General features: G+C 42.7%; 2 protein-coding genes across 38 annotated transcripts in view; one reads left to right on the forward strand and one right to left on the reverse strand.

Moving 5' to 3' along the window:
• LOC102139307 (zinc finger protein 37A-like) overlaps positions 1 to 411 on the reverse strand; it is a 38,977-nt gene extending 38,566 nt beyond the window's left edge. For all 22 annotated transcript variants that reach the window (XM_015455812.4, XM_065520565.2, XM_065520563.2 and 19 more), the window contains exon 1: positions 270 to 411. The gene's annotated coding sequence lies outside the window, so the exon portion shown is untranslated. The remainder of the gene's footprint in view (positions 1 to 269) is intronic.
• An 11,688-nt stretch (positions 412 to 12,099) lies between these two features.
• ZNF248 (zinc finger protein 248) overlaps positions 12,100 to 23,640 on the forward strand; it is a 29,899-nt gene continuing 18,358 nt past the window's right edge. For 3 of the 16 annotated variants that reach the window (XR_012417584.1, XM_005565002.5, XM_065520572.2), the window contains exons 1-3: positions 12,100 to 12,152; positions 13,623 to 13,720; positions 13,818 to 13,859. Coding sequence is in view for 11 of the 16 variants with exons in the window: in XM_005565002.5 (XP_005565059.1) it covers positions 13,845 to 13,859 (15 nt within the window). In the remaining 5 variants the exon portion in view is untranslated. Of the gene's footprint in view, positions 12,153 to 12,557; positions 12,981 to 13,622; positions 13,721 to 13,815; positions 13,860 to 23,640 lie in introns of those variants that run through there. The other 13 variants (XR_006689603.3, XM_005565001.5, XM_005565008.5 and 10 more) reach the window with 8 other exon arrangements.

Consider the following 23,640-nt stretch of genomic DNA (forward strand, 5'->3'; position numbering starts at 1 on the left):
TGCCCGCTCCGCCAGGAGTAGGACACTCGGACTCCGCGGCCTCCCGCATCCCCGGGTTCCCGCGCCCCCGCGTTCCCCACGCCTGACCTCCGACCCCTCCCTCGACCATGCCGCCCCCACCCCGCCGTTCCTCCCGGGCTCAGGCGCAGGCGCTGGTGTTCCCACCGCCGGGCGCCCACCGCCTCCTGCCTGCCCTGCCACCCGCTGCCCAAGCTGCGCAGCACTTCCCATCCCGCCGGCTCGCCCGCCGCTCCCAATCCAAGCCGTACCTGAGCGGCGGATAGACTTGGGGGTTTGGGGTCTGTCTCCCACTTGAAGCCGAAGAATCTTCCCAGAAGGAACGCCTACGCCACTTGTACCTGCACAGAAGGAGCCTCAGAGACCTGTCCCATGAGCATGCGCGCTGAGCCCAAGAACTTGCGACTCCGTTTCCCAGAAGCCTGCTGGTCCACGACCTTAGGGAAAGTCGGAACCTTCCCAGCCAGCGTGCGGAAGGAAGCGAAGAGGTACATCAGTGTGAATTACGAATAAGAATGGGAAAGTTAATTTGAAGACTAGAAAATTAAAATACTAGTAATAAAATAAAAAGTGTTAAAAAGTAAACAATAAAAGAGAAATTATTTGGGCGATGGGTACACTAGAAGCCCAAACCCCACCAGTCCGCAACATATTTGTGTAACAAACTTGCACATGTACCCCTGAATAGAAAAATAAATATTGAAAAACAAAAACAACATAAAAGGAAAAATCATAGCGTGTCTCTCAGCAGTGAAAAATGTAAGCAAGTTGGCGCTTCAAATGTCAAATAAAAATAAATCCAGAGGTAGGTAAGAAGAAACTCTTTGAAAAGTCTATTGCCCCTTGTTGTGGTGGCTCATGCTTGTAACCCCAGCACTTTGGAAGGCAGAGAGGGGAGAATCTCTTGAGCTCAGGAGCTGGAGACTGCAGTGAGCTATGATAACGTCACTGCACGTCAGCCTGGGAGAGAGTGAGACCCTGATTCAAAAAAAAAAAAAAAAAAGAAAAAGAAAAAAAGGAAATTCTGCAATATGTGACAAATGGATGAATTATAAGGCCATTATGATGTATTATAAGTGAAATAAGCTAATCACAGAAAGGCAAATATTGCATGATTTCATTTATATGATGTATCTATGATGTATCTAAAGTAGTCAAATTCATAGAAACAAAGAGCTGAATGGTGGTTGCCAGGGTCAAGGGAGTGGGGAACATGGGGAGTTACTAATCAACAAGCATAAAGTGTCAGTGAAGCAAGATTAATAAGCCCTAAAGATTTGCTATACAACATAATATCTGCGTTCAACAACAATGTATTGTACACAGATAAATTGCTAAGAGTAGATTTCATGTTAAATGTCCTTACCACAGAAAAAATTTTAAAAACTCAACAATTAGGAAACAACCCAATTGTATTAGTCTGTTCTCACATTGCTATAAAGAAATCCCTGAGACTGGGTAATTTTAAAGAAAAGAGGTTTAATTAGCTCATGGTTCCACAGGCTGTACAGGAAGTATGATGCTGGCATCTGGCTCAGCCTCTGGGGAGACCTCAGGAAACTTCCAATCATGGCAGAAGGCAAACAGGGAGCAAGCACTTTACATGGCTGGAATAGGAGCAAGAGAGAGAAGGGCAGGTGCCACACACTTTTAAATGATCAGATCTCATGAGAACTCACTATCACAAGAACAGTATGGGGGTAGGTTGCTAAATCATTCGTGAAAAACCCACCTCATGATCCAATCAACTCCCAAAGGCCCCACTTTCAACATTCGGGGTTACAATTCAACAGCAGCTTTGGTGGGGACACAGATCCAAACCATATTCCCAGTCAAAAGTATATTGTGAAAAATTAAAGAAATGCAGATATTTAAAATATCACATAATATACCATGACATCTAAGACTGGAAAACATTTTAAAACTTATATGAAAAGCTTAATTTAAATACTGGGAAATATTCAAGCTTGATGTAGATGTGGGAAAAAATGTTTACTTCTATCAAATTGTATTAAGTTGTATAAACTTTCTAAAAGCTTCTTTGTATCATACTTCAACATGAGAATTTTCTTTAGCAATCTTACAGTTAAAATAATCCCAATAATATAATTGTCAAGTGATTCTATACATTAGTCAGTTGTCAGAGAAAAGGCTGACATAATTGTGAAGGCTTCCTTGGTCCAAAAATCTGCAGCGTAGGCCAGCAGGGAAGAGTTGCAGTCTGAGTCACAATGCAGTCCACTGGCAGAATCCTCTCTTGCTCAGGGGAGGTCAGTCTTTGTTAATCTTTTCTATTCAAAGTTCACCAATTTAAAAGTTAATTTCATCCAAAAACACCTTCACAGAAACATCCAGAGTAATGTTGATCAAATATCTGAACACTGTGGTCTAACCAAATTAACACATAAAATTAACCATCACATATACCTTGCAAATGAGTTCATAACAACAAACAATTGAAAGCAATGTGAAGATAAAGTAGATCACCATTAAAAGTACGGATGTGGATGTACTAACTCACAGGTGGGGGTGGTTTCCACAGCATGTTTTAAAATCAAAATTGTAAGTTCAAACAAGAATATGTAAGGCAGGCCGGGCGTGGTGGCTCACGCCTGTAATCCTAGCACTTTGGGAGGCCAAGGCAGGCATCACAAGGTCAGGAGTTCAAGACTAGACTGGCCAACATGGTGAAACCCTGTCTCTACTAAAAATACAAAAATTAGCCAGGCATTGTGGCATGCGCCTGTAATCCCAGCTACCTGGGAGGCTGAGGCAAGAAAATTGCTTGAACCTGGGAGGTAGAGGTTGCAGTGAGCCAAGATCACGCCATTCCACTCCAGCCTGGGTGACAGAGTGAGACTCAAAAAAAAAAAAAAAAAAAAAGAGACTAGCTGTGGTGGCTCACACCTGTAATCCCAGCACTTTGTGAGGCTGAGGCAGGAGGATTACCTGAAGTCAGGAGTTCGAGAGCACCCTGGCCAATATGGTGAAACCCATCTCTACTAATAATAGAAAAAAGGCCAGGCACAGTGGCTCACGCCTGTAATCTTAGCACTTTGAGAGGCCAAGGCGGGTAGATCACGAGGTCAGGAGTTCAAGACCAGCCTGTCCAAGATGATGAAACTCCCGTCTCTGCTAAAAATACAAAAAGTAGCTGGGCATGGTGGCACGCGTCTGTAATCCCAGCTGCTTGGGAAGCTGAGGCAGGAGAATCACTGGAACCCGGAAGCAGAGGTTGCAGTAAGCTGAGATCACGCAACTGCACTCCAGCTTGGGTGACAGAGCGAGACTCCATCTCAAAAAAAAAAAAAAAAAAAATGCCCTAGATATAACACAGCAGACATGCATAGAAAGACTCTGAAAGGTAGAGGTTGGGTGCAGTGGCTCAGACCTGTAATCACAGCACTTTGCAAGGCCAAGGCCAGCCTGGGAAACATGGCAGAACCCAGTCTCTACCAAAAAATACAAAATAAGTCTGGCATGGTGGTGCCTGCCTGTAGTCTCAGCTACTCAGGAGGCTGAGGTGGGAGGATGGTTTGAGCCCAGGAGGCAGAGGTTGCAGTGAGCCAAGATCATATCGCTGCACTCCAGCCTGGGTGATAGAGCCAGACCTTGTCTCACAAAACAAAACAAAACAAACTGACAGAAAGAAGAAGGCAGTCTGCCCAGGGACCTTGTGTCTTCAGCAATATGATGAATTCCATGGGTTTTCTTATTGCCTCCCAAATATCATAGAGCACTACAGAAGCCTCCAAAAGACAGGAAAAATAAATAAATAAATAAATAAATAAATAAAGGTCCTAAAGAGCCTTTTCCTCTAGCCAAAGGACCAGAAAAAGAGTAGCCTAACAGAACCCATCCACTCTCCTGCCCTGTGGAAGCCGGTGGTGGTGCTCTGATTTCCCCACTAATCCTCCATTCCCTTCCTGGTAGAAGCAGGCAATGCTCCAAGTTCCCCTGCTGGGTGATATTGGCAACCCAAGCAGGGAGCTGATCTTCTATCCCTACTTATCAAGAAGCAGAAGGTGCTCCAGCTGACCTCCTGGAATAGTGTTAATGGACTGATCCAGGAACTAATCTTCCAAATCTCACCTCGTGGAAGCAGGCAGTGTTTTGATTCCCTTGCCAAGATAATGACAAAGGGCTAGAGTGCCAAGCTAAGCCTCCATCCCCACCTGGCATCAGTGAGACCAAACAAGATAGTGCAAGTCAGTGCTCCACTTTTTTTCTACCCCTCGTGTCAGTAGGACCTGGGGGGAGCTAAACCTGTGTAGCCACCTTGCTGTCTGAAGAATTAGAACCTACATAGCCACCTTGTCATCTGCAGAATGTGGACATCATCAAGGCTTACTGCTTTTGCCATCTGGTACAGTACTTAATGCTTGAGGTGAACCTATGTAGTCACCTTACCATCTGAAGAATTAGAACCTATATAACCACCTTGCCATCTGCAAAATGTGAACACCATCAAGGTTTACTGCTGGGCCCATCTGAACAGTAGCTGGAGTGACTGAGGACCAGTGCACGGGAATGTGGTGCAGGGCAGCAAATGCTGAGGTGCTGTGGGTGCCCTCTGGACACCTGGTCCTAAAGGTCCTAGATTAGAGAGGCAGTCTCAGAGATTTCTCAAATGCCTTCCCAGTCTTTCTCCCCCTGCCTTAGTGACTAGCACCTGGCTCCTTTCCATCAGTACCAATCTTCTTAGCAAATGGTCATTTGGCCACACCCTTCGTTGGCCCTCCTAAAGATGCCTTTGGATTCTTTATATGGCCAGGCTGCAAATTTTCCAAATCTTTCTACTCTGCTTTTTTCTTCTTTTTAATTATAAATTTTGTCTCTAAATCATTTCTGTATTCTTGCATCTTACTATGTGCTGTTAGGGAGGCTGAGGTGGGTGGATCACGAGGTCAGGAGATCAAGACCATCCTGGCTAACACGGCAAAAACCCATCTGCACTAAAAATACAAAAAAATTAGCCAGGTGTAGTGGCAGGCACCTGTAGTCCCAGCTACTCGGGAGGCTGGGGCAGGAGAATGGCTGAACCCAGGAGGCAGAGATCGCGCCACTGCAATCCAGCCTGGGCAACAGAGCGAGACTCCATCTCAAAAAAAACAACAACAAAGTAGCCATGCAGCTTAGGCTGGGTGTGGTGGCTCATGCCTGTAATCCCAGCACTTTGGGAGGCCAAGGTGAGCTGATCACCTGAAGTCGGGAGTTCAAGGCCAGTCTGACCAACATGGTAAAACACCGTCTCTACTAAAAATACAAAAATTAGCCAGACATGGTGGTTCACACCTGTAATCCAGGCTACTTGGTAGGCTGAGGCAGGAGAATCGCTTGAACCCAGGAGGCGGAGGTTGCAGTGAGCTGATATCACACCACTGCACTGCAGCCTGGGGGACAGAACAAGACTCCATGTCAAAAAAAAAAAAAAAAAAAAAGTATCCATGAAGCTCCTTTGAGATTTTGCTTCGAAATTTTAAGTTCAGGAGTTTGAGAGCAGCCTGGCCAGCCTGGCCAACATGGTGAAACCCCGTTTCTACTAAAAGTACAAAAAATTAGCCAGGCATGGTGGCGGTTGCCTGTAATCCCAGCTACTCGGGAAGCTGAGGGAGGAGAATCACTTGAACACGAGAGGTGGAGGTTGCAGTGAGCCGATATTGTGCCACTGTATTCCAGCCTGGACAACAAGAGCAAAACTCCGTCTCTAGAAAAAAAAGAAATTTCTTCCACCAGATGTCCTAGTTCATTACTTTACAATTCTGCCTTTCATAAAGACCTTAAGCACAAACACAATTCAGTCAAAATCTTTGCCACTTTGTAACAGGATAGCCTTTGTTTCAGTTTCTAATAAGGTATTCTTCATTACTCTCTGATACCTCATCATAAAGACCTTTACCATCCATATTTCTTTTCTTTTCTTTTCTTTTTTTTGAGACGGAGTCTGGCTCTGTGGCCCAGGCTGGAGTGCAGTGGCGCAATCACTGCTCACTGCAAGCTCTGCCTCCCGGGTTCACACCATTCTCCTGCCTCAGCCTCCCGAGTAGCTGGGACTACAGGCACCCACCACCGCGCCCGGCTAATTTTTTGTATTTTTTAGTAGAGACGGGGTTTCACCGTGTTACCCAGGATGTTCTCAATCTCCTGACCTCGTGATCTGCCTGCCTTGGCCTCCCAAAGTGCTGGGATCACAACCATCCATATTTCTAACAGCATTCTGGTCATGACCATTTAAGTAATTTCTAGGAAGACTCAGACTTTCCCTGTAGCTATTCTTGTATTCTGTGCCCTCACAAGAATTACCCTTAATGTTCATTTCATAGCAATATAGAATCTTCTAACCTCTCTCCCAATTCTTCTGTCGTCTACCCACTACCCACTTCCAAAGTTGCTTCCACATTTACTGGTATTTGTTATAACAACTGACTCTCTAGCACCACTATTCTGTCTTAGTCCATTTCATACTTCTCTAACATAATACCACAGACTTGGCGTATTGGACTGTTCTTACATTGCAATAAACAAATACCCAAGACTAGATAATTTATAAGAAAAGAGATTTAATTGGCTCATGGTTCTGCAGGCTTTACAGGAAGCATAGGACCTGCATCTGCTTCTAAGGAAACCTCAGGAAACTTATAATCATTGGAAAAGGTGAAGTGGGAATAGGCATGTCACATGGTGAAAGCAGGAGCAAAAGAGAGAGAGTTGAGGGAGAGGTACCACACACACTTACACAGCCGGATCTCATGAGAGTTCACCCATTATTGCAAGAACAGCACCAAGCCATAAGAGGTCCGCCCCCATGACCCCAACACATCCCACCAGGACCCACCTCCAACAATGGGGATTATATTTCAATGTGAGATTTGGGTGGGGACAAATATCCGAACTACATCACTGGGTAATTTATAATGAACAGCAGTTTATGTGGCTCATGGTTCCGGATACTGAGAAGTCCAAGATCAAGGGGCCACATCTTGTGAGGGCCTTCTTGCTGTGTCACAACATGGCAGAATAAGCATATGGTGAGACAGGAAATGAGGCTGAACTCATCTTTTTAAAAGGAACCTACTACCAAGTTAAGGGTCTTAATCCAGTCATGAGGGCTCTGCCTCTAATTACCTTTAATGTGTCCCACTTCTCAATACTGTTGCATTGGAGATAAAGGTTCCAACACATGAAGTTTGGAGAACATATCCAAACCATAGCACATAGATCAATGGAATGAATAGAAAGCACAGGAATAAACCCGCACAAATGTGGTCATTTGATTTTTGACACAGGTGCAAAGACAATTCAGTAGAGAAAGGATAGTCTTTTTAACAAATGGTACTGGAACATTTAAGCATACATATGCAGTCTGGGTGCAGTGGCTCATGCCTGTAATCCCAGCACTTTGGGAGGCCAAGGCAGGTGGATCACGAGGTCAGGGGTTCAAGACGAGCCTCGCCAACATGGTGAAACCCTGTCTCTACTAAAAATACAAAACTTAGCTGGGTGTGGTGGTGTGCGCCTGTAATTCCAGCTACTCCAAAGGCTGAGGCAGGAGAATCGCTTAAACCCGGGAGGCAGAGGTTGCAGTGAGCCAAGATCATGCTACTGCACTCCAGCCTGGGTGACAAGAGTGAAACTCTGTCTCGGGGGGTAAAAAAGAAGAAAAGAAAAGAAAAATACATATGCAAAGAAACAAGCAAACAAGAATATTGACTTATATTTCAATGTCATAAAAAATTATCTCAAAATGAATTATAGGCTTAAATACACTTAAAATTCTACAACTTACAGATGTATACGTAGGAGAAAGTCTTTGTGGCCTTGATTAGGCAAAGAGTTTTTAAATTTTACACAAACATCACAATTTATAAAAGAAAAAAATGATAAATTAGACTTTATTAAAATTGAAACTTCTTGCTCTGTGAGAAGATACTGTGTAGGGAAAAAAAGAGAAAGAAGGTTGGGTACGGTGGCTCACACCTGTAATCCCAGCACTTTGGGAGGCTGAGGTGGGTGGATCACCTGAGGTCAGGAGTTTGAGACCAGCCTGGCCAACATGGTGAAACCCTGTCTCTACTAAAAGTACAAAAATTAGCTGGGCATGGTGACAAGTGCCTGTAATCCCAGCTACTCAGGAGGCTGAGGCAGGAGAACAGCTTGAACCTGGGAAGCAGAGGTTTCCAGTGGGCTGAGATTGCGCCACTGCACTCTAGCCTGGGTGATAAGAGTAAGACTCCATCTCAACAACAACAACAACAACAACAACAACAACAACAACAAAAAGAATGCAACCATTTGTCTTTCACCTACCTTTGACCTGGAAGCACCCTCTCTGCTTCCAGTTGTCCTGCTTTTGCCGCCTTTTTGGACGGAACCAATGTTCATTTTACATATGTTGATTGATGTCTCATGTTTCCCTAAAATGTATAAAAGCAAGCTGTGCTCTGACCATCTTGGGCACATGTCAGGACCTTCTGAGGCTATGTCACAGGCCTGCGTCCTCAACCTTGGCAAAACAAACTTTCTTTTTTTTTTTGAGACAGAGTGTCAGGCTGGTCTTTAACTGCTGACCTCATGATCCATCCGCCTTGGCTTCCCAAAGTGCTGGGATTACAGGCGTGAGCCACAGCACCCAGCTGCAAAACAAACTTTCTAAATTAACTGAGACCTGTCTCAAGTTTTCATAGTTCACACAGGAAATCACCATTTGGAACACCACAGTAATAATGGTTGCAGCCAAGATCCACCAATGATAACTAAAATCAGTGGAAAAGCAGAAATAGGGTATTTACATAGTCTCAAAGAATCTCTCCCTGAATTTACTAATCAGTGTGGTAATTTAAAAATGTAACCACAAATTTAAAATGGAGCTTATTTCCTTTCCAACTGAGTGTGGGCTGGACATACAGACCCACTTACACATACAGACTGGAAACGGAAAAATAGGGAGAATCCTATCCGACACCAGCTTAACCAAGTGTTAAAAGACAAATTTTAGAAAATTAAGTTTAGCCGAGTTCATTTCAGCAAAGAAAGATTCTTGAATCAGACAATACTCAGAACTAGAAGAGGTTCAGAGAACTCTATAAAGTGGGCAGGGAATATTTGTAGATAGAAAACAAGCTAGGTTTTGTTTGTTTACATACCAAGGTAGGTTGCGATTCCTTACATCGGCCCTAAAGGTAGGGAGGCAGCCTCAGTACAAATTTAAATTAATTTAATACTTGTAATCATGGTCAATCAACCAGTAAAAAGTCATGTTGATATCATGCCATCTGATATCACACTATGGGAAAGCCACATACTGTTTGTGGGGTGCTTCCTAAAAATTCACAACCTCAATCTAATCAGGAGAATGTTACCACCTAACTGGGTTATTCTTGGCTGCTGCCTAGAAAAAAGCCAATAAACTGAGAACGATAAGATTGCAGCACAAAAAGAATTTAATAATTGCAGGGTGGCCAAGCAAGTAGGATAAGAGACAATTCTCACATCTACCTTCCTGAGAATTTGGAGGCTACAGCTTTTCAAGGATGAAAAACTTTGAACCTCTCTAGCCTTCTGCCCACCAGGAGGCTAGAGAATGGGGAATGCTGATTGGGCGGGTCAGGGATGAAATCACAGTGGTGTTAACTGTCTTCTTGGGCTGAATCAGTTCCTGAAGGGGGTCACAGGATCAGCTGAGTCCATTTTTTGCTGTGGGTTACTGGTCCCAGTGGCACCAGTTGGTCCATCAGAATGTAAAGTCTGAAAAATATTTCAAATACTAGTTTTAAGTTTTACAATAGTGACATTATCTATAGGGACAATTGGAGATGTTATAAATCTTGTGACCACTGGCTATGTGACTCTGGAGTAGTAAGCAGTCACAAAAAGGCAGGTTATAAAGCAATAACTGGTTAGGTTTATGCCTACATCTTACAGAATTCAGGTCCCTATCATAATTCTAAACTTGTGGACTTCCACTAGTTTTACAAAGGTGTTTTTTGTCCCCAAACAAGGAGGGGGTTAGTTTCAGGAACGGATCATTATCATTCTTGTTTTAAAGTTAAACTATAGGCTGGGTGTGGTGGCTCATTCCTGTAATCCCAGCACTTTGGGAAGCCAAGGTAGGAGGACTGAAGTCAAGAGAGCATGCTTTCGTCTCCACATCAAGGTCATGAAAGACAAGGTAAGAGCAAGAAACTATTATAAATTGGCCAAGGCTAAGACATGACAAGTAAATGTACTGTGATATTGAGAGACAGGACTAGCTGGATTTCCTAGGCCAAGAATCCCTAAGCCTAGCTGGGAAGGTGACCACATCCCCCTTTAAACATGGGGCTTGCAACTTAGCTCACACCTGACCAATCAGGTAGTAAAGAGAGCTCACTAAAATGCTAATTACGCAAAAACAGGAGGTAAAGAAATAAATAGTCAATCATCTATTGCCTGAGAGAACAGCAGGAGGGACAATAAGCCAGATATAAATCCAGGCATTCCAGCCCACAAGGGCTACCCTCTTTGGGTCCCCTCCTTTTGTATGGGAGCTGTTTTCACTCTATTAAATATTGCAACTGCACTCTCTTCTGGTACGTGTTTGTTATGGCTCCAACTGAGCTTCATCCATCACTGCTGTTTGCCGCCTTTGCAGACCCACCCGCTTTCTTCCATCCCTCTGGATCCAGCAGGGTGTTGGCTGTGCTCCTGATCCAGTGAAGCGCCCACTGCCGCTCCCGAGTTGGGCTAAAGGCAGGTCATCTGCTGTGCTCCTGATCCAGCGAGGCGCCCACTGCTGCTCCAGTCTGGCTAAAGGTTTGCCATTGTTTCTGCACAGCTAAGTCCCGGGTTTGTCCTAATCGAGCTGAACACTAGTCACTGGGTTTCAGTTCTCTTCCATGACCCACGGCTTCTAATAGAGCTATAACACTCACTGCATAGCCTAAGATTCCATTCCTTGGAATCTGTGAGGCAAAGAAACCCAGGTCAGAGAACACGAGGTTTGCCACCATCTTGGAAGTGGCCAAGCACCATCTTGGGCGCTCTGGGAGCAAGGACCCCCGGTAACAATATCCTTGATTGGATGCTGGAACAGAAAAAGGGCATTAGTGGAAGAACTGCTTAAGTCTGAATAAACTCTGCAGTTTATACCCGTGGTATTTTCTTAGTTTGATAAATATACCATGGTCATGTAAAATACTAACGCTAATAGAATCTGGGTGAAAGGCATATGGGAACTATCTTTGCAACTCTTCTGTAAATCTGAAATTATGAGCAAATGAAAAGTTTAAAAAAAATGGACAATGACCAAGGAGTTGATTTTTTAAATGAAAAGTTGTAACACACCCATATGCTCATAGTGTGCTGAAAATGCCAGATATGCACATGAAAGAATGTATGCGTAGTTTTGGGTAAAATAAGAGCGTGCTTTTTCTTCAAATACGTTACTCAAACACGTTTTTTTTTTTTTTTTTTTTAAACATATAAACAATTTTATGTTTGGGTCTTGAATTGCTAGCTTCTATTTTTCCTTATTCCAGAGAATAACCATACTGGTCACAGACGTTATTCTCTTCTAGTCTTTCAGTTAAACATTAACATGCATGTTCGTGAATGAATTCAAGCACACCTTTCCTTCTCCTGGCTTGTGTCTAAAAGGCACATTGGTTTGATCCACAACCTCTGGGGGTACTGACAGAATCCTGGTTCCAAGCAAGAGTGGGTAACTGAGACAGTAATCTCTCAACCCACTAAACAAGGCTGTTTTGTAGGAAAGCCTCATTTATGATGACCAGCATGATACAAAATGGGGAATCTTGAGAAATATACTGAACAATGTATGTGTCAGACACCGGTTTAAGTGCTTTTACAACGTAAGCCCCTCCAATTCTCATAAAACTCCTACTAGCTAGGCACTATCATTAGCCTCATTTTACAATTGAGGGCTGCGGCCAGAGCAGACCAACAGCCTCCTGGGGCTTCGCTTCTAGGAGGTAGCGCCGCTTCCATGCCCCGCAGCCACCAGCCTAACTCGGGCGCTCGGCCGCTCTCTCTGCGCATGTGCATCCCCGCCTTCCCCTTCTGGCGTGTCCTTCCTCGGCCTCCAGTCCGTTGTGGGAAACCCCTCGCCTCCGGGTCCACGCGGCGAGAAGCGGCGGGTGAGCCCCGGAGTACTGGGCGAGGGCCAGGGGGTCCCCGCGCTGCCCCAAAGGCGGGCGGGCAGCGGCTATAGCTCGAAGGTGGGGAGGGATCCCTGGCGCCTGCGGCGTTGAAGGGACTGTGGGGCGAGGGCGTCTCTATCATAAAAGGATGAGGTCTGGCGTGGGAACGTGAGTTCCGGGGCTCGCGGGGGTCCTTATGCGTCAAGTCCCTGCGCCTGGCCTCCAGCTGAGTCTTGTAGCAGCGAATGGATAGTGCCCGTTAGCCCGAAGGGGAGGGAACTGGCTCCGTGGGGCGGGGGGAACAGCCCGCGTGCGTAGCGTGTGACGTTTGCCGTGCGCGTGCGCATGGCGTTTGATATCTGCGTGTGTGCTTTTTGTGCGCTGGGCCCACGGGGAGGGGGCGGGGCTGCGGGGGAGAACGACTGCGCCGGGTGCGCGACAAATGAATTAGACACAATTACCCACGGGAGACTCGGTTTTCCTCTCTGTAAATTGCGGATATCAGGAATACTTGCCGCCTTGGGTTGTTTTGAGCACTTTCGTTGTTTAGGTGCTGTATTTACTGCGTGTGCGTTTCCTGGGAGAGTCCGGGGGAGACGGCGCCTGCACCGGCCCCAGGGCCTCTGCGGGTGGAGTGCAGGAGCAAAGGGGCTGGCCTAGCTGCCCACCAGGGCCCCTTCTGGCTCTGACCGCCCTCGTATCCCAAGTAATTATTTACACGTTGCGCGTTCGTTTATGTATTATGTGTAATCATGGCACAGTATCCTGAAGCCGTCGGAGTCTGTGTGCCGGTGCAAGGTCTGGGACAAGTTTAAGAAGAGAGAGGTGAGCTGGAGTTGAGGGGTGGGCGCGCAGGCTAACAGGAGTGTCACCTCTGGAGAGTCTGAGGGTAGGGACGGGTGAAAGGCTCACGGCCACAGCGAAGGAAATGCTGTCATCACCACTCCGCGAACACCCGGCACATCCATATGAACTGCTGAGCTTCCTCCTCTCCTGGCCTGATACCCCGCCGGATGGTAGTGCAGGCAGGTCCTACTTGGGTTATCTGTTTTGATCTTATTTGAAAACGGGAAAACAAAACTGAGTTTGAGGAGGTGACTAGTTCAGATCTTGTCATTCGTTAGAGGCAGACTGAGATTAGAAGTCAAGTCTGCAGTTTCCCTAGCCACTGCTTCCTATTTTGTTGCTCTATGTCACAGTTTCTCATTAAAAGATCCTTTTGAGGAATTGTTAGCAAGTTAGAACATTTTTAAACTTGGTTAAACACCGCATCCCTTTTTTTAGAGGTTTTTTGCATTGTCTGACCTCAGGGCGTTAATGGTGTTAACAGGTAAATAGGTAAACAATATGGCCTGAATTTTTTTTTTCCCTACAAGGAATTTTGACAAACCCATAGTGTTTCTTCCTTTAGATTATTGTTACTTGTTAAACTCATCTTTTCATGTTTTTAATTTTTCTGTGTCACAGAACCTAAATTGGTAATAAATCAGTAAGAAATATTTACATTCACTCAGTGAAAAGTGTCATGTCTGAGCTCAGCATATATCGGAGCCACACATGGACACGTAAGTATCTTGTGTGTGGAGCTGTATAGGCAGGTGAATCTCCGAACTGCAAGGCTGGCCAAGGCTCTCCTGACATTCTTCCTTTCTAATCCTTCAGCTCTCCCTCCTCCACTAAGAGCAGAAAATGAACAAATCCCAGGTGAGATTCTTGTTTCTTTATTCCCAGTTTGTTTTAAAATGGATTTCTGAAGTTTATAAGGATTTATGTTTTGAAAATGGAAAAATAGAAATAGGCAAAAATTGACATTAAGGGAAATAAAACTGAAGTAGCAAATCCAAAATAGTGCAGTTGGCAAATCAGATGCAGGATTTTTAATTTTGCAGAATTATCCAAATTATTGTAATGTTATCTGTGATTGTTCTAATAAAAATTCTGAAATAAATGCAGTAAGTTGTCTAGAAGTGTTTCTTGGTAGAAACAAAGAACACAGTTACAGAGCAAAACTCAGTGCATATGCTTTTCAGGAGACCAGACACTGAGGTTTGATGGTCCTGCTTGATCCAGGAATAAAACCTTGACGATGTGGAGGAATGGAAGGACTGCAAGTCCTCAGAACAGTTTCCCCTAACTCTTTGTGTCAGCTTGTTCTTATTTCTAGGTTGAATCACTGACAGTTCCGACTTGTTTCTGTGTTTTTCATTTGTGTTTCAGTCTGATGAATGCAACCTTGTTCCCTCACCTAAACTCACCTGAATCAGTTCTGGCAAAGGCCACCAAATCATAATCAAGGCCAGTGGATGTTTTTGCCTTTGTGTTACTTCCCTGGTCTGCTGCATATATTGTTAACCATGGTCTTTGTTTGGAGAGTCTCCTCTGTTGGTGTGTATAATGCCACCCTCTGAACTGTCCTTTCCTAACTTTGATTCCCTCCCTAGTCGTCATGAAGGCATCTTTTCTTTTTGCTCCAGGCATTGCTTTTCCTTGTGTTTCCATCCTTAGCCTACTTAGGTTCTTCTTGATCTGTTTTTCCTGACTGGTCTTATTTTTTTTTCCTTAATAAAGTGCTTTTGAATTAATAATACGTTAACATAATAATACATTACTTTTACTTTTTAAAAAGTAAGTGATAACAAAAGATGTACATACATATTCACACTCCCTCTGTTCATGCAGTTTCTCCAGGTAGGGTGACATTTATCATTCAAACTGATACATTTTCACTGAGAGTGAGAGGTTTTATAAATACTTATGCAGAGACAACTGGCATATATTAGGACAATCCCAGACATACTGGAATACATGGTCACCCTACCAAAGATGTCTATTTTTTTTCTAGTTTTTGGTTTACTTTGCCAGTGTTTGTTTATCCAGTTTAAATAAAATATGTATGTATATTCTTATTTGCTTCCTCAGTTTACTTAAAAAGGAATCTGTTATCTCTAGGGCATATCAAACTTAAATGTGATTGTGCATCCCGGAATCTTTTTAATATGCAGGTTCTGATTTAGTAGCTATGGATTATGGATGGGGTCCTTGATTCTGAAGTTCTGATAAACCTCTAGCTTAAGCTGATTCTGATGCTTGACGTATACACTATTTTCCATTATTCCTTTTTTCGCTTAACAGCATGCAGATGTTTCTATGACAGAACATGAATGGCATTTTCTCTCTTTGTCACAATTGCATACTAATTCAAGTCTATAGTTAACTACTTCCAGCCATTTGCTGTGACAAACCATGTTGTAATGAATAATCTTGTACATTTATAATTTTGTGTGTATATGTTTATATATCAGATGAATTCCCAGAACTTAATCAACTTAGTGGGCATGCCTGTCCTAGGGATAGTATTATTTTGTTTTCCCATTGGCAATGCATGGGAATGCTTATTTCTTCACAGCTCCTCCCATAGAATATGTGGTTCAACTTTTGGATTAGGGGCAACTGATAGATAAAAAGTGGTATTTCATATAGTTTGCATCTGTGATTTTCTTCACTGAGTGAGGTTGAATACCTTTTCCTGTGTCTAAGGGTGTCTTATATTTATTTTTCTGTGAACTTAATGGTTAATATCTTTTGCCTATTTTTCTCTTGGGTTTTCTGGTCTTTTTTCCTCCCAATGTCTTTTACCCCTATTTATTATATGAGTTGTAAGCCATTATTTTTTGGTATATCATTTGTCTTTTGATAATTGTTCATGGTGTTTTTCTCTATGCAGAAATATGTGGTTATTTTTGTTATTTTTGTTGTCTAGTTTATTAATCTTTTCCTTGTGGTTTTGGACTGACAGCATTTGGAGACATAGTTAGAAAGTCCTTCCCACGTCATGATTATAAAGAATCTGCCCATGTATTCTAATATTTTTATGCATTTTATGTTTAAATTTTTAATCCATTTGGAGTTTACTTGTATGTAAGAACTTAATTAAATTACCACACTATCATTCCATTTACTCCATCCCCACATGCGTACTGTTGTTTTGATGCTTTCTTCTCCTTGTGTTCTAAATCCCACAAGGTATCTTTAGTATTACGACTTTAGAGAGTGGGTAGGCTTTCGTATTTGCTGAAATAATTGCCCTTTCCTGTGCTCTTTCTTCCCTTTTGCGGTATCATGCTTCATCTACAGTTATTTGCCTTTACCCCAAAGAAGTTTTATTGTTTCTTGTGCAGATCTTTTGGTGACAAATTCTCTCATCTTTTTTTTTGTTTGTTTGTTTGAAGATGTCTATATTTCTTCATTTTGAAGGATATTTTCACTAAAGACAGAATTCTGGAGTGAGAGCTTTTTTTTTCCCTTTTCTTTTTAGCACTTTAAAGATACCATTCCGATGACTTCTGGATTGTTGTTGTTTTTGTCTTAAATCATCCTCCCCGTTGAAGGCAATTGATCTTTTTCCCTCTGGTTGGTTATGAGATTTTCTCTTTTGTTTTGATTTTCAGCACTTGTTACTTAATATAACTTGGTTTGATTTTCTCTGTCTTTATCCTGTAGTATTTTGGCGGGAGTTGATTCTAAGGTATGATATCCTTGTCAGTTTAAAAATTCTCAGCCTTGGCCGGGTGTGGTGGCTCACCTTGTATAAGGTGTGAGGTTTAGATTGAGGCTGTTTTTGCCTATGGATGTACAATTACTTGTAGTACCAATTGTTAAAACTTTTTTTTCAACAAATTTGTGAAAATTTTACTGAACTGCTTTTGTACCTTTGTCAGAAATCACTTAAGTATATTTGTGTGGACCTATTTCTGGGTTATCTTCTGTGTTCCGTTAGTGTATGTGTCTATGTCTCTGCTAATACCATGTTATCTTGATGACTGACCATACAGTAAGGTTTAATATTGAACACAGTGATTCCTTTTACTTTATTCTTCTTCATAGTTGCTTTAGCTCTTCTTAGCATCTGTGCCTTTTTTATAAGTTTTGGAATAAGCTTCACTGTGCTTATAAAAATCCTTGTTGGGATTTTGATAGGAATTTCATCAAGATACTGATTTTAAGGGTAAGATTTTTTTTTGACTGACTCTGCCATTTTTTCAGCAAATATCTTTCCTTTACCTGAAGTTAGCATTTTTTTTGGTATCTTTCTTAATCTAGTCATTCATTCATTTAGCAGCTATTTATGACGTTCTGTCTTACTAAATCTTGTTGAATTGCAAATACTGTTCAAAGAGAGTTGCTATAGTTTGAATTGCTCACTTGTAATGTGATGGCTGTTTAGTATACAAGGAGCTTTAGGCTGCCTTAGCTGGGCATTTGGGGTAGAGGAAAACAAGCCTGAAGTGCGCTTGTTAGCCTTTTTTTTTTTTTTTTTTTCAAAGACAGAGTCTCTCACTCTGTCGCCCAGGCTGGAGTGCAGTGGTGTGATCTCAGCTCATTGCAACCTCTGCCTGCCCGGTTCAAGCAATTCTCCTGCCTAAGCCTCCTGAGTAGCTGGGATTACAGGCACCTGCCATTGCACCTGAGTAATTTTTGTATTTTTAGTAGAGATGGGGTTTCACCATCTTGGCCAGGCTGGTCTTGAACTCCTGACCTTGTGATCCACATCCCTTGGCCTTCCAAAGTGTTGGGATTACAGGCGTGAACCACTGCGTCCAGCCCCCTGAACCTCTTTATATTTATTTTTATTTCTCTTTTGTACTATTTTCCACGTTCATTCTATTTCTAAAACATCTTTAAAGGTTCTTTGAAAATTTTTTTTTTTTTTGAGACAGTGTCTTGTTCTGTTGCCCAGGATGGAGTGCAGTGGCATGATCTCAGTTCGCTGCAAGCTCCGCCTCCCGGGTTCACACCATTCTCCTGCCTCAGCCTCCCTAGTAGCTGGGACTACAGGTGCCCTTCACCATGCCCATCTAATTTTTTTTGTATTCTTAGTAGAGATGGAGTTTCACCTTGTTAGCCAGGCTGGCCTTGAACTCCTGACTTCAGGTGATCTGCCCGCCTTGACCTCCCAAAGTGCTGGGATTACAAGGTGTGAGCCACTGTGCCCTGCCAGTTCTTTGAAATTTTAAAAAGTTTTCACCATTTGTGAAAATTTTACAATTTCACTGTGTTGTTTAGTTTCTTTCCTTTTTTTTTTTTTTTCTTTAGAGACAGGATCTCACTCTTTTACCCAGGCTGGAATACAGTGGTGTAATAGTCAGTAGTCATAGCTCACTGCAGCCTCAAATTCCTGTGCTCAGGTCATCTGCCTTAGTCTCTCAAAGTGCTGGGATTATAGGTGTGAGCCACCATGTCTGGCCTGTTTTTAATTTCTTACTGCTCTTTCTTTCTCCCTGAAGGCTTCTTACCATGGCAGTGTGTTCTTGGTTTATGGAAGGAATAGTTTTAAAAATCTGTTTGAAGATATTAGAATTAATTTTTCATTTCTATTATGTTGATTTGGTTTCTTAGCATTCATTTCTAGTCATCTTGGTGAGTATGCTTTATGCTGTTGCTTTTCCTCAAATATCTAGTAAATCTTTATTTTCCATTCATATTTAAAAGTGAAGAACTAGTTTGATCAGCACAGGTAGCTAATGTGAATTCACTCAACTGTTGAGAAATGTGTCCTCTATTACTACTGTCTCCCACAATGGAAAGGCCGATTCAAGGATTGTAGGTGAATTGATAAGGAAACATAATTGGTAAAAAATCCAGCAGGTTTCTTGCAGGAACCCAGAATATCTCCAAGCTTATGGCTGTGCTTGAAATGGACTTCCTGCCTCTGACTTCTGTTTGGTCTTACCATTCTGTGTCTTTCAGAAATTACTCAAAATGTTTCTTCTGCTGAGGGGGGAATACTCCCTTCCCGGGAGTATTCTTTTTTTTTTTTTTTGAGACGGAGTCTGTCTGGCTCTGTCACCCAGGCTAGAGTGCAGTGATGTGATCTCCGCTCACTGCAACCTCTGCCTCCTGGGTTCAAGTGATTCTCCTGCCTCAGCCTCCCGAGTAGCTGGGATTATAGGCGCCGGCCACCATGAATGGCTAATTTTTGTGTTTTTAGTAGAGACGGGGTTTCCCCATGTTGTCCAGGCTGGTCTTGAACTCCTGAGCTCAGGCGATCTGTCTATCTCAGCCTCCCAAAGTGCTCAGTTTATAGGCATGAGGCACCGTGCCTGGCTGTATTCTTTTTTTTTTTTCTTTCGAGGGGAGTCTTGTTCTGTTGCCCAGGCTGGATGTAGTGCAGTGGCGTGATGTCGACTCACTGCCACTTCCGCCTCCTGGGTTCAAGCGATTCTCCTGCCTCAGCGTGTCTACTTTTCATCTCTATTAACCAATTGTTAACCAATTGTTAACTAATTACTACATTTGTTTTCTTACCTATTCCACGAGTAGCTGGGACTGCAGGTGTATGCCACTATGCTCAACTAATTTTTTTTTTGTATTTTAGTAGAGATGAGTTTTGCCATGTTGGTTAGGCTGATCTCAAGCTCCTGACCTCAGGTGATTCACCCGCCTCAGCCCCCCAAAGTGTTGGGATTACAGGCGTGAGCCACTGCACACTGCCTCTTTTATGTTTCTTCACTGATATTTTTGGAGTTAGGATAGATAAATATGTATTTCAGACTAGAAGTATGCATTCTTCTTTTAGCTTTTTATTTTGGAAAATTGCAAACTTACACAAAAGTGATAAAATACTATATTAACCTCCATGTACCTAGCCATTCTCAGCTTCCTCAGTTATCAGCTCAGGGCTGTCTCACTTTTACTTTGACCCATTCCTGCTGAGATTATTTTGACTCAAATTCAAGATAATTTTTTTTGGGTAAACATATCAATAAGTATCTCTGAAAGCTGAGGCCTTTTTCTTAACTTTTAATATGAAAATTTTCAAACAAAATAAACACTTATATAATTCTTACCTAGATTCATCAGTTAACATTTTTGCCTTTTTTGCTTTATCTCTCCTCTGTATGTACATTTTATTCTGAAATATATTTGAAAATAAGTTACCCACATTATAGCACTTTATCCCTAAATAACTTGGTATGAATTTCTTCACCATAAGGACATTTACTTATCTAACCACAATACAATTAATCATGCTAAGAAAATGAGCAGTAATTCACACTGTTACCTAAATCCCTTGTACTTTAAAGTTTCCCAAAATGAGATAGTGTTTTAAAATAAGAAATAACTAGGATATTAGTGGAGGAGGTTGTGGTGAGGAACCATATCTACAAAATTTGCACGTGTATATAGTAATCTTGTTTTTTTTTTGAGATAGGGTCTCGCTATGTTGCCCAGGCTGGAGTGCAGTGTTGTGATCATGGCTCACTGCAGCCTCAACCTCTTGACCTCCCAGTCTCCAGTGATTCTCCTGCCTTAGCTTTCCTAGTAGCTGGGATTACAGGTGCACGCATCACCATGCCTAATTTTTGTTTTTCTTTTTTAATTGTAGAGATGAGGTCTTGCTGTGTTGCCTAGGCTGATATTGAACTCCTGGGCTTAAGCGATCCTTCCGCCTTGGCCTCCCAAAGTGCTGAGATTACAGCCACGAGCCACCATATCCAACCAAGTGTACAGTAATCATTTAAAAATATCTCCCCCATTTTTTTACTTAAAACAATCTCAAACCTGCAGAAAAGTTGAAAGTATAATACAGTGAAAACGTGTCTACTTTTCATCTCTATTAACCAATTGTTAACTAATTACTACATTTGTTTTCTTATCTATTCCACGTTTCTTTGCAGAATCATTTGAAAATAAGTTTTGTAGGCATCCATGATACTACAGCATGTTTCTCCTAAGAAAAAGAATGTTTTCCCTGTATGGAGATGATAATCTTAGTGTACACTATGAAATGATGTATCTCCAGATGTTAAAAAAATACACTTTATATTTTTTTCCAAGTCAGTATCTAGTGAGTGATATCACATTATGTCCAGTTCTCATGCCCTTTAATTTTCTATAATCTAGAGCAGATGCTGCCTCTTTTGTCTTTCTTGAAATTGACTTTTTTTTTCTTTTTTTTTGTTTTTTGAGATAGAATCTTGCTCTGTCACCCAGGCTGGAGTGCAGTGGTGCCATCTTGGCTCACCGCAAACTCCACCTCCCAGTTTCAAGCAATTCTCATGCTTCAGCCTCCCAAGTAGCTGGAATTACAGGCATGTGCCATTATGCCCCACTAATTTTTGTACTTTTAGTAGAGGCAGGGTTTTGCCATGTTGGCCAGACTGGTCTTGAAATCCTGGCCTCAAGTGATCTGCCTGCCTCGGCCTCCCAAAGTGCTGGGATTACAGGCATGAGCCATCATGCCCAGCCTGAAATTGACATTTTATTTATTTATTTATTTATTTATTTATTTATTTATTATTTGAGACAGAGTCTTGCTCTGTTGCCCAGGCTGGAGTGCAGTGGCACGATCTCAGCTCACTGTAGCCTCCACCTCCTGGGTTCAAGCAATTCTCCTATCTTAGCTTCCCGAGCACCCGCCACCATGCCCGGCTAAGTTTTGTATTTTTAGTAGAGACGGTGTTTCACCATATTGGTCAGGCTGGTCTTGAACTACTGACCTTAGGTGATCCAACCGCCTTGGCTTCCCAAAGTGCTGGGATTACAGGCGTGAGCCACCACACCTGGCCTGAAATTGACATTTTACAAGAGTGTTGACTATTTGAACTCCTCTGATTACATCTTCATAGTTGTTTCATGTTAAAAATTAGTGTCTGGAATGCTACAAAGGTGATGTACTGTGTTTTCATTTCAAAGGTAGTATGCCTAACAACCTTTCATTCATCCACTGTTTTTAACATCCGTTGATACTTGTCCGAATCACCTGTTCTACTGGTGGTTGCAGAATTATGATTTCTCACATTTTCTACTCCTTCTACATTAGCTGGCTTTTTTTTTGTTTTTGTTTTTTCTTTTTGAGACAGGGTCTCTCTGTGTCGCCCAAGCTGGAGTGCAGTGGCACAATAACGGCTCATTGCAGCCTTGAGCTCCTGGGCTCCAGCAATCCTCCCACTTCAGCCTCCTGAGTAGATGGGACTCTAGGTGCATGCTGCCACACCTGGCTAATTTTTTTTTTTTTTTTTTTGGTACAGATGGGGTCTCACTATGTTACCCAGGGTGGTCTTGAATTACTGGGCTCAAGCAGTCTGCCCACCTTGGCCTCCCAAAGTGCTAGGATTATAGGCATGAGCCACTGTGCCTGGCCTAGCTCCCTTTCTTCTGTAAAAAAGAGCTCCTGCCTACCCCCACTCACACACATACCTTTTTTTTTTTTGGTATCACTTCAGATTCATGGATTTTTTTTTTTTAGTCTCATTTATTGTTATTATTTTTGATGTTCATATTGTCCTCATGTAGTTAGTGGAACTCCTTCGAAGTGGCTCCTCTATATCCTTGTTAGTCTTTGAGCCTTTATTGTTGTCTGTTAGAACAGAGATACACAGGCCGGGCGCGGTGGCTCAAGCCTGTAATCCCAGCACTTTGGGAGGCCGAGACGGGCGGATCACGAGGTCAGGAGATCGAGACCATCCTGGCTAACACGGTGAAACCCTGTCTCTACTAAAAATACAAAAAAAAAAAACTAGCCGGGCGAGGTGGCGGGCGCCTGTAGTCCCAGCTACTCCGGAGGCTGAGGCAGGAGAATGGCGTAAACCCGGGAGGCGGAGCTTGCAGTGAGCTGAGATCCGGCCACTGCACTCCAGCCCGGGCTACAGAGCAAGACTCCGTCTCAAAAAAAAAAAAAAAAAAAAAAAAAGAACAGAGATACACAAACTTCCCTTGTATCTCCCAGCCCCAGGCATGGAATCTGTTGTTTTTCCCTGGAGTGGTGCTTCCTTTTACAGTGAACTGTTATTTAGAAACCAAGCTCTAAGTGCCTTCAGTGCCCACATGATGTTACTGCATCAAGACTCTTTTGGTGGATGCTGTATCATTATATATAGCTTTGACTTTTGAATCATGTTAAATGCTTCACATGTTCAAAAAAATTTAAAAAGATGGAAAAAGCAAATTCTAAAATTAAGTACAAATAGAATAAGTGAACCTAACTTTTTAAATTCAAATTGATAAAGTATAACAACATGGAGGAAAAAATTGGTTCAAGAAACTTAAAAAAAATACTGTCCAGGTGTGGTGGCCCAAACCTGTAATCCCAATGCTTTGGGAGGCCGAGGTGGGTGGATCTCTTCAGCTTAGGAGTTCAAGACCAGTCGGGGCAACATGGTGAAACCCCATCTCTACAAAAATAAAAATGAAGGCCAGGCACGTTGGTTCACGTCTGTAATCCTGGCACTTTGGGAGGCTGAGGCGGGTGGATCACCTGAGGTCAGGAATTCGAGACCAGCCTGGCCAATATGGTGAAACCCAGTCTCTACTAAAAATACAAAAATGAGCTGGGCATAGTGGTGTGCACCTGTAGTCTCAGCTACTCAGGAGACTGAGACAGGAGAATTGCGTGAACCAGGGAGGTGGAGGTTGCAGTGAGCCAAGATTGAGCCACCATACTCCAGCCTGGGTGACAGAGGGAAACTCTGTCTCAATAAATAAA

The sequence above is a fragment of the Macaca fascicularis genome, chromosome 9 (assembly GCF_037993035.2).
Source record: "Macaca fascicularis isolate 582-1 chromosome 9, T2T-MFA8v1.1".
NCBI classification, from domain to species: Eukaryota; Metazoa; Chordata; class Mammalia; order Primates; family Cercopithecidae; genus Macaca; species Macaca fascicularis.